General features: G+C 46.3%; 1 protein-coding gene across 2 annotated transcripts in view; it reads left to right on the plus strand.

Moving 5' to 3' along the window:
• The window catches only part of LOC6054337 (PH-interacting protein), a 31686-nt gene that overhangs the window by 12179 nt on the left and 5887 nt on the right, over window positions 1-13620 (plus strand). For both annotated transcript variants that reach the window (XM_038258934.1, XM_038258935.1), the window contains exons 5-8: window positions 8285-11814; window positions 11877-12020; window positions 12074-12195; window positions 12258-12409. In XM_038258934.1, coding sequence (XP_038114862.1) covers window positions 8285-11814; window positions 11877-12020; window positions 12074-12195; window positions 12258-12409 — 3948 coding nt within the window. The remainder of the gene's footprint in view (window positions 1-8284; window positions 11815-11876; window positions 12021-12073; window positions 12196-12257; window positions 12410-13620) is intronic.

Raw genomic sequence — 13620 nt, forward strand, 5'->3', positions numbered from 1 at the left:
AAAATTATTGATTTCCGAACGAACTGTGACGAACTGTCACTTTTTACACGGGTCTCACACTTACTATCAAACCAAACGTTTGTTGGTAGGTTTGAGCTCTGCGTATAAAGGGTGTCAACCCATCGGGGTTTCAGTGTATTCAAATTTGACTAAAATGGGGTTGCAAAACGCAAAATAGTTGTTAAAAATAAGAACATTTAAAAAACTTTCGGATTAACCGAATTTTGAAAAATCGAAAATTCGACTATTTTCAAAAAAGTTACCTTAAAATAGCTGTTTTTTTATTGAAAACGGTGAACTTTATAAAAATTTCACTAAACTACGTTTTGATTGAAAATTTGATTTTGCATCGAAAAAGGAAGTTGAACAATTTTTGCGACCGATATTTTGACCGACTCGGTCAAAGATTTTTTGCACAACCTGGAAATTTCTGAAAATATGACATTTTTATGTTTTTTTTTTTTTGCAAATCAAGTTTTAGTGACAAAAAGTTAAATTCAAAATCTGAGTGCGGTGCCTGTGTGGACGCTCAGTCCTGTTTTTTTCGTGTTATTTTCCGTCTCTTTTGTGTCGCTGTTCGAGTGCATGGGGTGATTGGTCATTATAATTAAATAATGGCATCAGTAGTGCGGTGCCTGTGTGGACGCTCAGTCCTGTTTTTTCGTGTTATTTTCCGTCTCTTTTGTGTCGCTGTTCGAGTGCATGGGGTGATTGGTCATTATAATTAAATAATGGCATCAGTAGTGCGGTGCCTGTGTGGACGCTCAGTCCTGTTTTTCGTGTTATTTTCCGTCTCTTTTGTGTCGCTGTTCGAGTGCATGGGGTGATTGGTCAGTATAATTAAATAATGGCATCAGTAGTGCGGTGCCTGTGTGGACGCTCAGTCCTGTTTTTTCGTGTTATTTTCCGTCTCTTTTGTGTCGCTTTTCGAGTGCATGAGGTGATTGGTCATTATAATTAAATAATGGCATCAGTAGTGCGGTGCCTGTGTGGACGCTCAGTCCTGTTTTTTCGTGTTATTTTCCGTCTCTTTTGTGTCGCTGTTCGAGTGCATGGGGTGATTGGTCATTATAATTAAATAATGGCATCAGTAGTGCGGTGCCTGTGTGGACGCTCAGTCCTGTTTTTTCGTGTTATTTTCCGTCTCTTTTGTGTCGCTGTTCGAGTGCATGGGGTGATTGGTCATTATAATTAAATAATGGCATCAGTAGTGCGGTGCCTGTGTGGACGCTCAGTCCTGTTTTTTCGTGTTATTTTCCGTCTCTTTTGTGTCGCTTTTCGAGTGCATGAGGTGATTGGTCATTATAATTAAATAATGGCATCAGTAGTGCGGTGCCTGTGTGGACGCTCAGTCCTGTTTTTTCGTGTTATTTTCCGTCTCTTTTGTGTCGCTGTTCGAGTGCATGGGGTGATTGGTCAGTATAATTAAATAATGGCATCAGTAGTGCGGTGCCTGTGTGGACGCTCAGTCCTGTTTTTCGTGTTATTTTCCGTCTCTTTTGTGTCGCTGTTCGAGTGCATGGGGTGATTGGTCAGTATAATTAAATAATGGCATCAGTAGTGCGGTGCCTGTGTGGACGCTCAGTCCTGTTTTTTCGTGTTATTTTCCGTCTCTTTTGTGTCGCTTTTCGAGTGCATGAGGTGATTGGTCATTATAATTAAATAATGGCATCAGTAGTGCGGTGCCTGTGTGGACGCTCAGTCCTGTTTTTTGTGTTATTTTCCGTCTCTTTTGTGTCGCTGTTCGAGTGCATGGGGTGATTGGTCATTATAATTAAATAATGGCATCAGTAGTGCGGTGCCTGTGTGGACGCTCAGTCCTGTTTTTTCGTGTTATTTTCCGTCTCTTTTGTGTCGCTGTTCGAGTGCATGGGGTGATTGGTCATTATAATTAAATAATGGCATCAGTAGTGCGGTGCCTGTGTGGACGCTCAGTCCTGTTTTTCGTGTTATTTTCCGTCTCTTTTGTGTCGCTGTTCGAGTGCATGGGGTGATTGGTCATTATAATTAAATAATGGCATCAGTAGTGCGGTGCCTGTGTGGACGCTCAGTCCTGTTTTTTCGTGTTATTTTCCGTCTCTTTTGTGTCGCTTTTCGAGTGCATGAGGTGATTGGTCATTATAATTAAATAATGGCATCAGTAGTGCGGTGCCTGTGTGGACGCTCAGTCCTGTTTTTCGTGTTATTTTCCGTCTCTTTTGTGTCGCTGTTCGAGTGCATGGGGTGATTGGTCATTATAATTAAATAATGGCATCAGTAGTGCGGTGCCTGTGTGGACGCTCAGTCCTGTTTTTCGTGTTATTTTCCGTCTCTTTTGTGTCGCTGTTCGAGTGCATGGGGTGATTGGTCAGTATAATTAAATAATGGCATCAGTAGTGCGGTGCCTGTGTGGACGCTCAGTCCTGTTTTTTCGTGTTATTTTCCGTCTCTTTTGTGTCGCTTTTCGAGTGCATGAGGTGATTGGTCATTATAATTAAATAATGGCATCAGTAGTGCGGTGCCTGTGTGGACGCTCAGTCCTGTTTTTGTGTTATTTTCCGTCTCTTTTGTGTCGCTGTTCGAGTGCATGGGGTGATTGGTCATTATAATTAAATAATGGCATCAGTAGTGCGGTGCCTGTGTGGACGCTCAGTCCTGTTTTTTCGTGTTATTTTCCGTCTCTTTTGTGTCGCTGTTCGAGTGCATGGGGTGATTGGTCATTATAATTAAATAATGGCATCAGTAGTGCGGTGCCTGTGTGGACGCTCAGTCCTGTTTTTCGTGTTATTTTCCGTCTCTTTTGTGTCGCTGTTCGAGTGCATGGGGTGATTGGTCAGTATAATTAAATAATGGCATCAGTAGTGCGGTGCCTGTGTGGACGCTCAGTCCTGTTTTTTCGTGTTATTTTCCGTCTCTTTTGTGTCGCTTTTCGAGTGCATGAGGTGATTGGTCATTATAATTAAATAATGGCATCAGTAGTGCGGTGCCTGTGTGGACGCTCAGTCCTGTTTTTGTGTTATTTTCCGTCTCTTTTGTGTCGCTGTTCGAGTGCATGGGGTGATTGGTCATTATAATTAAATAATGGCATCAGTAGTGCGGTGCCTGTGTGGACGCTCAGTCCTGTTTTTTCGTGTTATTTTCCGTCTCTTTTGTGTCGCTTTTCGAGTGCATGAGGTGATTGGTCATTATAATTAAATAATGGCATCAGTAGTGCGGTGCCTGTGTGGACGCTCAGTCCTGTTTTTCGTGTTATTTTCCGTCTCTTTTGTGTCGCTGTTCGAGTGCATGGGGTGATTGGTCAGTATAATTAAATAATGGCATCAGTAGTGCGGTGCCTGTGTGGACGCTCAGTCCTGTTTTTTCGTGTTATTTTCCGTCTCTTTTGTGTCGCTTTTCGAGTGCATGAGGTGATTGGTCATTATAATTAAATAATGGCATCAGTAGTGCGGTGCCTGTGTGGACGCTCAGTCCTGTTTTTGTGTTATTTTCCGTCTCTTTTGTGTCGCTGTTCGAGTGCATGGGGTGATTGGTCATTATAATTAAATAATGGCATCAGTAGTGCGGTGCCTGTGTGGACGCTCAGTCCTGTTTTTTCGTGTTATTTTCCGTCTCTTTTGTGTCGCTGTTCGAGTGCATGGGGTGATTGGTCATTATAATTAAATAATGGCATCAGTAGTGCGGTGCCTGTGTGGACGCTCAGTCCTGTTTTTCGTGTTATTTTCCGTCTCTTTTGTGTCGCTGTTCGAGTGCATGGGGTGATTGGTCATTATAATTAAATAATGGCATCAGTAGTGCGGTGCCTGTGTGGACGCTCAGTCCTGTTTTTCGTGTTATTTTCCGTCTCTTTTGTGTCGCTGTTCGAGTGCATGGGGTGATTGGTCAGTATAATTAAATAATGGCATCAGTAGTGCGGTGCCTGTGTGGACGCTCAGTCCTGTTTTTTCGTGTTATTTTCCGTCTCTTTTGTGTCGCTTTTCGAGTGCATGAGGTGATTGGTCATTATAATTAAATAATGGCATCAGTAGTGCGGTGCCTGTGTGGACGCTCAGTCCTGTTTTTTGTGTTATTTTCCGTCTCTTTTGTGTCGCTGTTCGAGTGCATGGGGTGATTGGTCATTATAATTAAATAATGGCATCAGTAGTGCGGTGCCTGTGTGGACGCTCAGTCCTGTTTTTTCGTGTTATTTTCCGTCTCTTTTGTGTCGCTGTTCGAGTGCATGGGGTGATTGGTCAGTATAATTAAATAATGGCATCAGTAGTGCGGTGCCTGTGTGGACGCTCAGTCCTGTTTTTTCGTGTTATTTTCCGTCTCTTTTGTGTCGCTTTTCGAGTGCATGAGGTGATTGGTCATTATAATTAAATAATGGCATCAGTAGTGCGGTGCCTGTGTGGACGCTCAGTCCTGTTTTTTGTGTTATTTTCCGTCTCTTTTGTGTCGCTGTTCGAGTGCATGGGGTGATTGGTCATTATAATTAAATAATGGCATCAGTAGTGCGGTGCCTGTGTGGACGCTCAGTCCTGTTTTTTCGTGTTATTTTCCGTCTCTTTTGTGTCGCTGTTCGAGTGCATGGGGTGATTGGTCATTATAATTAAATAATGGCATCAGTAGTGCGGTGCCTGTGTGGACGCTCAGTCCTGTTTTTTCGTGTTATTTTCCGTCTCTTTTGTGTCGCTTTTCGAGTGCATGAGGTGATTGGTCATTATAATTAAATAATGGCATCAGTAGTGCGGTGCCTGTGTGGACGCTCAGTCCTGTTTTTTGTGTTATTTTCCGTCTCTTTTGTGTCGCTGTTCGAGTGCATGGGGTGATTGGTCATTATAATTAAATAATGGCATCAGTAGTGCGGTGCCTGTGTGGACGCTCAGTCCTGTTTTTCGTGTTATTTTCCGTCTCTTTTGTGTCGCTGTTCGAGTGCATGGGGTGATTGGTCATTATAATTAAATAATGGCATCAGTAGTGCGGTGCCTGTGTGGACGCTCAGTCCTGTTTTTCGTGTTATTTTCCGTCTCTTTTGTGTCGCTGTTCGAGTGCATGGGGTGATTGGTCATTATAATTAAATAATGGCATCAGTAGTGCGGTGCCTGTGTGGACGCTCAGTCCTGTTTTTTCGTGTTATTTTCCGTCTCTTTTGTGTCGCTTTTCGAGTGCATGAGGTGATTGGTCATTATAATTAAATAATGGCATCAGTAGTGCGGTGCCTGTGTGGACGCTCAGTCCTGTTTTTTCGTGTTATTTTCCGTCTCTTTTGTGTCGCTGTTCGAGTGCATGGGGTGATTGGTCATTATAATTAAATAATGGCATCAGTAGTGCGGTGCCTGTGTGGACGCTCAGTCCTGTTTTTTCGTGTTATTTTCCGTCTCTTTTGTGTCGCTGTTCGAGTGCATGGGGTGATTGGTCAGTATAATTAAATAATGGCATCAGTAGTGCGGTGCCTGTGTGGACGCTCAGTCCTGTTTTTTCGTGTTATTTTCCGTCTCTTTTGTGTCGCTTTTCGAGTGCATGAGGTGATTGGTCATTATAATTAAATAATGGCATCAGTAGTGCGGTGCCTGTGTGGACGCTCAGTCCTGTTTTTTGTGTTATTTTCCGTCTCTTTTGTGTCGCTGTTCGAGTGCATGGGGTGATTGGTCATTATAATTAAATAATGGCATCAGTAGTGCGGTGCCTGTGTGGACGCTCAGTCCTGTTTTTTCGTGTTATTTTCCGTCTCTTTTGTGTCGCTGTTCGAGTGCATGGGGTGATTGGTCATTATAATTAAATAATGGCATCAGTAGTGCGGTGCCTGTGTGGACGCTCAGTCCTGTTTTTCGTGTTATTTTCCGTCTCTTTTGTGTCGCTGTTCGAGTGCATGGGGTGATTGGTCATTATAATTAAATAATGGCATCAGTAGTGCGGTGCCTGTGTGGACGCTCAGTCCTGTTTTTTCGTGTTATTTTCCGTCTCTTTTGTGTCGCTTTTCGAGTGCATGAGGTGATTGGTCATTATAATTAAATAATGGCATCAGTAGTGCGGTGCCTGTGTGGACGCTCAGTCCTGTTTTTTCGTGTTATTTTCCGTCTCTTTTGTGTCGCTGTTCGAGTGCATGGGGTGATTGGTCATTATTGGTAGTGCGTTGCCTGTGTGGACGCTCAGTCCTGTTTTTTCGTGTTATTTTCCATCTCTTTTGTGTCGCTATTTGTGTACATGGGGTGATTGGATTTCTTCTGATTCGTGTTGTTTTCATCTCTTTTGTGTCGTTGTTTGTGTGCATGGGGTGATTGGTCTTCTTCTTCTTCTTTTTCTTTATTTTTAGTTCGCGCGTTCGTTGGCCAATGAGTTTATTTTTGGTCTCTTTACATAGTTTTCGATAGAAACGATCCGAATTCTTTTTTTTTCGAGACAAGCAAGTCGTTATGCTGGATTAAGTCCTTTCTATATCATCGAGGATCGGAAGGCACGTCGACGGATATGTTTTAAGGCTTATGATATAAAATAATTTTTTGAATGAAGCCCTTCCTACATCACCGTTGATCGGAAGGCACGCTGACGGAGAATTTCTGGAGAATCGCGGTCGAATTAATACTATATTTAAATCCTTAGATAGGTATCTTTTCGCAGCCGGCTGCCTAAGATTTTTAAAATTTCAACCGATAAACAAGTTGCTCATGGTCGCATCACCTACCACAGTGAATCCTGACCTCATACCCATCTACTAACCCCTCAAAACTCATGTGATACTTTGTCGGAGACGCAGTCGATTTGGCGGTCCCATCACTCAAGTATCGGACTAACATTCCCATCCACTTCCCCGTGTCTTACCACTGGTCGTGGCCGGCGTCGGTATTGATCAGCACGATAGGGACGTTTGAAAATTGCGAAGGGGTGATGATTGGTTCCTACTTTTCATCTGTGGTCCACGGAGCAATGTTTGGGGGTCCTGGTCAATAACGAAGTAGCAGCTACGGGTAGACACCAATGCTATGCTATGCTATGCAAAAAGTTAAATTCAAAATCACAATTTTTTTTACCGTGTATTATTTTTTTCAGTGTAGTCCATATCCATACTTACAACTTTGCCGAAGCCACCAAATCAATCAAAAAATTCCTTCAAAAGATACAGATTTTTTAATTTTCATTCATCATTTTTGTATGGACAGCTGCCAAATTTGTATGGACAAACGAATGATGCAAAATGGCTTCTTTGGGCATACCGAAGGCACCAAAAAAGTTTAAGCCAGATAAAAAAATACAAAAAAAATCGAATGACCGAAATCTTGCTCATGTGTGTTATTTTTTATTCGTATTCAAATATAGCAAACCTAAATTGGGCGCTGCAAATATTTTTAAAAGCTTATTTCAACTGCTCAAGCAGGTTCAACTCGTGCTCAAACTCAATCCAATTCAACGAGTTATCTTTGCGGTCTACTTTACGCAGTTGGCCTGGCCGCTTTGACGTTTGTAATGCTACGGGGCACAGCAAATGTTAATAGTTACAAGAAGATCCTAGGCGTTTATCAACCTAGGGTATTTTGCGTGATTAGACTGCTCAAGCAGGTTCAACTTGTTAAATTGGGCATGATAAAAAAATCTTTTTGGCTAAGATTTAGCAATTGATTGTCAAAATATCCAATCAACTTTTTTTGCAGCAATTAATCTTATCTGAAAGTAAAGCTTTGTCCTACTTTTACTTTAAATGTTAGCAAAAACTGTAGCTCGATGTCATTCCGGTTAACGGTAATACAAAATATCAATGAACTTGATGTTCTGTTGTGATGTTTTCTTTAGTTGTTTCATTACATTGGTACCAATCTCGGGTTGGTTTTCAAATAGTTTTTACTTTGTAAAGAATGAACTAAATCATTTCATTTAAACTTTGAAAAAGTACCTCCTGTTCATAATTTGAACAAATTTGAGATGGACCCTTTAAAAAAATAAGAATGTTTCTCAGAAAAAAAACAACAAAAACTTCGGCCTGAATCTATTTTCTCACTACCAACTGAGCTCCTTCTCAAAAGATAAAATAATGGCACCTCAGCATCGTCACCTCTAATAATGTGTGAGCATAAATTTGGCTATGCTGCCGCTGCTGCTGCGCTGCTGTTGCACACACCTCGGACACAAAGTAAAATGTTGCGACACAAAAACAGGGCAACTGCTCGAATTTCTACACGTTTGTTTTGGTTGCAGAAACTCACACAGACTCAAACATCATAACAAACACAAACAAACTGCCCCCGTGTGTTAGGTCAAAGAAAGAGGTTTTTTCTGCTCCCTCCCTCCCTCTCTTTACTAACGCAATTCTACCCCTCTTCCCCCCCAAAAACAGGAGCGCAAATATCCGCACATTGGACCGCAGCATCTGCTCGAGCTATGCGCCCGCATCGGACCGATCCTGGACAAGGAGCTGGCGCCGGCCGTCCCCGGGGTGTTGTCCCTGTTGGGCGCAGGTCGGCAGAGTGTGCTCCGTACGCGGCACAGCGTAACCCAGCCCCAGCAGCTGATCGATTACTGCTCGCGGCGGAACCACATGCCCCTGGCCGATGCCGTCCACCGGAACAACACGCACAACATCGTGCGGGTGCTGTACGGACGGGAGAGTGCTGGGCCGATCGTGCGCCGACTGGCGATTCCTAGCTCGTTCTACTCGAAGCAGATGCTGCAACGGCGCACTCTGGGGCATTTGAGCGCGGTGTACTGTGTGCTGTTTGACCGGTCGGGCAAGTACATCATCACCGGGGCGGATGATTTGCTGGTGAAGCTGTGGAGCGCCATCGATGGGCGGTTGTTGGCGACGTTCCGAGGGGCGTCGGCGGAAATTACCGATATTGCGATTAATCTGGACAACACGATGCTGGCGGCGGGCTCGTTGGATCGGATATTGCGCGTGTGGGACATTCAGTACGGTGGACCGATTGCGGTACTGTCTGGGCACACGGGGATGATTACGTCGGTGAATTTTTGCCCGTCGCCGAAGACGGACATGCGCTACCTGGTGACGACCAGCACGGACGGATCGGTCGCTTTTTGGGAGTACAGCACGCGCGGAGGGAAGGCCAACTTTAACTCGAAGCCGGTCATGTACCACGAGAAGCTGCGACCCGGGCAGGCGCAGATGATTTGCGCGTCGTTTTCTCCGGGGGGAATTTTCCTCGCTGCCGGTTCGGCGGATCATCACGTGCGCGTTTACCTAATGTCCGAGGATGGGCCCAAGCGGATCCTCGAGACGGAGTCCCACTCGGACACGGTCGATTCGATCCAGTGGGCCCACCGTGGGTTGCGGTTCATTTCGGGCAGCAAGGATGGGACCGCACTGGTGTGGCACTTTGAAACGCAACAGTGGAAGTCAACTCGGCTAAACATGACCGAACGATTGCCGAGTTGTCCGCCGCCGACGCCCGAGGAGGCCAGCTCGAAGCCCAAGGTGACGATGGTGTCGTGGGACAACGGAGACGATTGGGTCATCACGGCGGTGAACGATTTCACCATCAAAATCTGGAACGCTCACAACGGCAAGCTGCACAAGGTGCTGCGTGGTCACACGAATGAAATCTACGTGTTGGAGTCGCACCAGAAGGATCCGGGAGTGTTGCTTTCGGCTGGGCACGACGGTCAGCTGTACATCTGGGACATTGTGCAGGGCGTTTCGTTGGCCAACTTCCTGAACCACATCGACGGTCAGGGCGATGGGGGGATTTTCGATGCCAAGTGGTCACCGGACGGAAACATGATCGCTGCCACCGATTCACACGGTCACATTCTGATGTTCGGGTACGGTTCCGGACACGAACGGCTCAAGCAACTGCCGAAAGAGTTGTTCTTTCACACGGATTACCGACCGCTGATTCGAGACTCGTCCCACCACGTGATGGACGAGCAAACGCAAACGATGCCCCATCTGATGCCACCACCGTTCCTGGTCGACATCGACGGCAATCCGTACCCTCCGGCCATGCAGCGGTTAGTTCCTGGACGGGAGAACTGCCCGACGGATCAGCTGGTGCCAAACATTGGCATTGGCGGCCAAGAAGCAGCCGAATCGCCCTCGCAGGAAGTGTCCTGGTCCAACATTGACCGAATGATCGAAGCGTTGGCCAATCGGCAAGCCGGAGCAGATGGCGGAGATCAGGCACCCGATTCGAACAACGATCGCGACAATCCTCAACCGCAAGGAGCAGACGCCCCACCCAACGACCCAAACCGTCCCGCCGGAGGACGTTCCCAGCAAGGGGTGCAGCGTTTCAGTGCCGGCAACTGGCATCGCGATGGCAGCTACAAGTTCCACCGCCGGCAGTACGTCCGCCCGATGAACCATTCCCTGCTGCAAATGCTCAAACAAAAGACGTACGCCGCCGGTCTGCAGGAGCACGAGTTGTACCGTCGCGAGATGCGTCGGCGGCCGCTCATGATCAACACGTCCAACAACAGCAGCTCACTGACAAGCCAGTCGAATCGTCGCTCCGGCGGCGGAAGTCGCAACAACTCGAGCCGTCCGTTGCGTCGCTCACAAGCCAATGGCGACGCCAACGGGAGTCGAGCCCAGCCAGCGTACAGAACGAGAGCCGTGCGGGAAAACGAACCCGAACCGGAAGCTCCCGAGCAGCACGAATCGTCCTCGTCGGAAACGAGCAACAGCGACGATTCAACGGCCATCGAGGAAGAGTTGGACCTGTCCGGATCGTCCACCTCGGACACGGACAGTTCCGACTACTCGGACTGGGTGTCGCACGAACCGGGTCGCAACCTGGAACCACCCAAGCGGTCCAAGCGCAAGCACGTCCAACGTCGTGCGTACTCACCTCCGGAAGTGGAAGCCCCGGGACCGTCCAGCAGTAGCAACGGACGGCGTCCGAAGGTGCGCAAGATCCCGATCACCCGCGACGGTGAAATCCCCGAAACGTACCGTCCCCCCGAGTGGCTGTCGGAGGTCATCCCGCGCAAAGCCCCGTACTACCCGCAGATGGGAGATTCGGTGGTGTACTTCCGGCAGGGCCACGCTCGCTACCTGGAGGCCGTCCGCAACAAGAACGTGTTCAACCTGGGCAACAAGTGCGAACCGTGGGCGTCGATCGAGCTGCGTGACCACGAGTGCTGCAAGGTGATCGGTATCAAGTACGAGATTCGACCTCCGCGGCTGTGCTGCCTCAAGCTGGGCATCATGAACGAGGAGGGCGGTCAAACGGGTCGCTCGTTCGTCATCAAGTATCACGACATGCCCGACGTGCTGGACTTTTTGGTGTTGAAGCAGACGTTCGACACTTCGGTGCGTCGCAACTGGGGACCCGGCGACCGGTTCCGCTGTATGATCGAAGACGTGTGGTGGCTCGGCCAAATCGAATCTCACAACCAGCTGTCGCCGGATTTCCCCGACTCGTTGTTTATGTGCTTCCGGGTACGCTGGGACAACGGCGAGTACGAATTCATGAGCCCGTGGGATTTGGAACCGGTCGACGAGAACCGACTGCCCGTCGAGGTGGGCGGAGCCGTGCCCGTGCTGGACGAAGAACTGAAAGCGACGCTGTATCAACCCAAGACGGAAGAGTGGCCACGGGGCGATCGGGACGCGTCCTGTCGGAGGATTATCGCCGGACTGGAGCAGGTCATGGGCCTGGCCATCGCCGACCTGTTCCTCGCCCCGGTCGATCTGAACATCTACCCGGAGTACGCGTTCGTCGTGGAGTATCCGATCGATCTGAACACGATCAAGGCGCGCTTCGAGAACCACTTCTATCGACGCATCACGTCGGCCCAGTTTGACGTGCGTTACCTGGCCACGAACGCGGAAAAGTTCAACGAATCGCACAGCAACATCGTGAAGCACGCGCGGATCATTACCGATCTGTGCCTGCGGATATTGGGGTAGGTTGAGGAAGTCCTTACGTGCGATTTCAAATTCTGATTCTAATCTTATCTTTTCACAGAGATGTGAACGACGTGGACGTTCCGGCCGTGTACCACCAGCTGGTAGACACGTACATTTCTTCGGACTCGGACAGCGATACCAACCAGGGAGCGGGACCTTCCACCAGCACCAGCAGTCGGCGGCCACCGGCTGGATCTCGACGGTAAGCTAGTCGACTCCAATTAGAAACTTCACACTAACGCTTAAATCCCGCAGATCTCGCAGGTTGGTTCCGGAGGGCGATTGGCGCGTCGATTGCCGCGAGCTGCTCGAGATGATCTGGCAGTGCGACGATTCGGAACCGTTCCGGGAGCCGGTGGATACCATTCAGCATCCAGGTAGGACAAACCCAATTACGAAAGTAGATTTGTCACACTAAACCTTCCTGTTTTGCCCACAGACTACCTGCAGATCGTGGACACCCCGATGGATCTGCGCACCATCAAGGAAGACCTGCTCGGCGGGAACTACGAGTCGCCGCTGGACTTTTGCAAGGACATGAAGCTCATCTTCCAGAACTCGCGCAACTACAACACCAACAAGCGGTCGAGGGTGAGTTTGTTGTGGGGGTGTAATGCTAAGCGTAACGGACCCTGCAACTGGGTTAGGGCGTCTCCATTGCTGGGGGCAAATTAATTTGCCACCGAAGGGCAATTCTAAAATAATAACATTTAACAATTTGAAATCCAAGCATTCAAGCCCTCAATTAACCCTTACAACCTAACCCCGCCTCTAGGCAAGATTCGATCTGAAAATTCGTCAAAAATACATTTTCAATTATTTTTTTATTTTTAAAAAGCATTGGTAAAAAGAACTATTAAAATTTTAGAGTTGGAAGTTTGACTTTTTTTATGCAACTTTGCCAATGTAAATGTTTTTAAAAATGTCATTTTTTCACTAACATTTACTAATTTTTTTGTAAAAATAAGAAAAATATAAAGCAAGACTTTGGTATTAGAGGGTTAAAAAAACATTAAAATTCAAAAAAGTAATCCTTTTTTGTACTTTTTTTTTCTAATTGTTTACAAGTTAATTTATTTGAATAAAAACATAAAAAATATTTTTTTTCATTGTTATTTGCAAATATTTTTCAAAGTTTCCCTTCCGTCAATATTGGCCCAAAAAAAGGACAAAAAACACAAATTTGGGTACTGAAGCCCTATGTTAATTTTTATGTGAAACGGTAAAAAACACGATTAAAAACCATTTCTTATAATTTTTTTGTTCATTTTAATGCAAAAAATAGTATTGACAAGACAACATTTTTTCAATGGTTCAACTATTGTCCCCTTGGACCTTTTCAAGTAGGACCTTTTCAGGCACGAGGTTTATTTTTTTAAAATGGAATTCAAAATCCATTTTAAACTCTTTATGGTCGTGTAAAGGGTCTTTGTACTCAGAAAAATACGCTTTAACGTAGTGAACAATAATATCAGCATTCTTAACTTAATTTCAAAACCCAATTTCCAGATTAAAAAGGAATTTCCGTAAAAACAGTAAATCAAATAAATATACAGCAATTCCCCACGAAAACAGCATGATTCGAAAAAAAAAGTTCTCCGATCGGGCTCAAATTTTTTCTTGGGGTTCCTTGGCCGAAATAATTAGACCCGTATTTTTTTGTTTGGCCATTAGGGGTACATACGCCGTGTTAGGGTGGTCCGAAAAATGGCAATTTTCGTCATTTTTCGCACAAACCACATTTTTCATAAAAATATAACTTAACGCCATTTCATCCGATTTTAGCTGTCTTAGACGCAAAA

This window comes from Culex quinquefasciatus, chromosome 3 (assembly GCF_015732765.1).
Source record: "Culex quinquefasciatus strain JHB chromosome 3, VPISU_Cqui_1.0_pri_paternal, whole genome shotgun sequence".
In the NCBI taxonomy this organism is placed as follows: domain Eukaryota; kingdom Metazoa; phylum Arthropoda; class Insecta; order Diptera; family Culicidae; genus Culex; species Culex quinquefasciatus.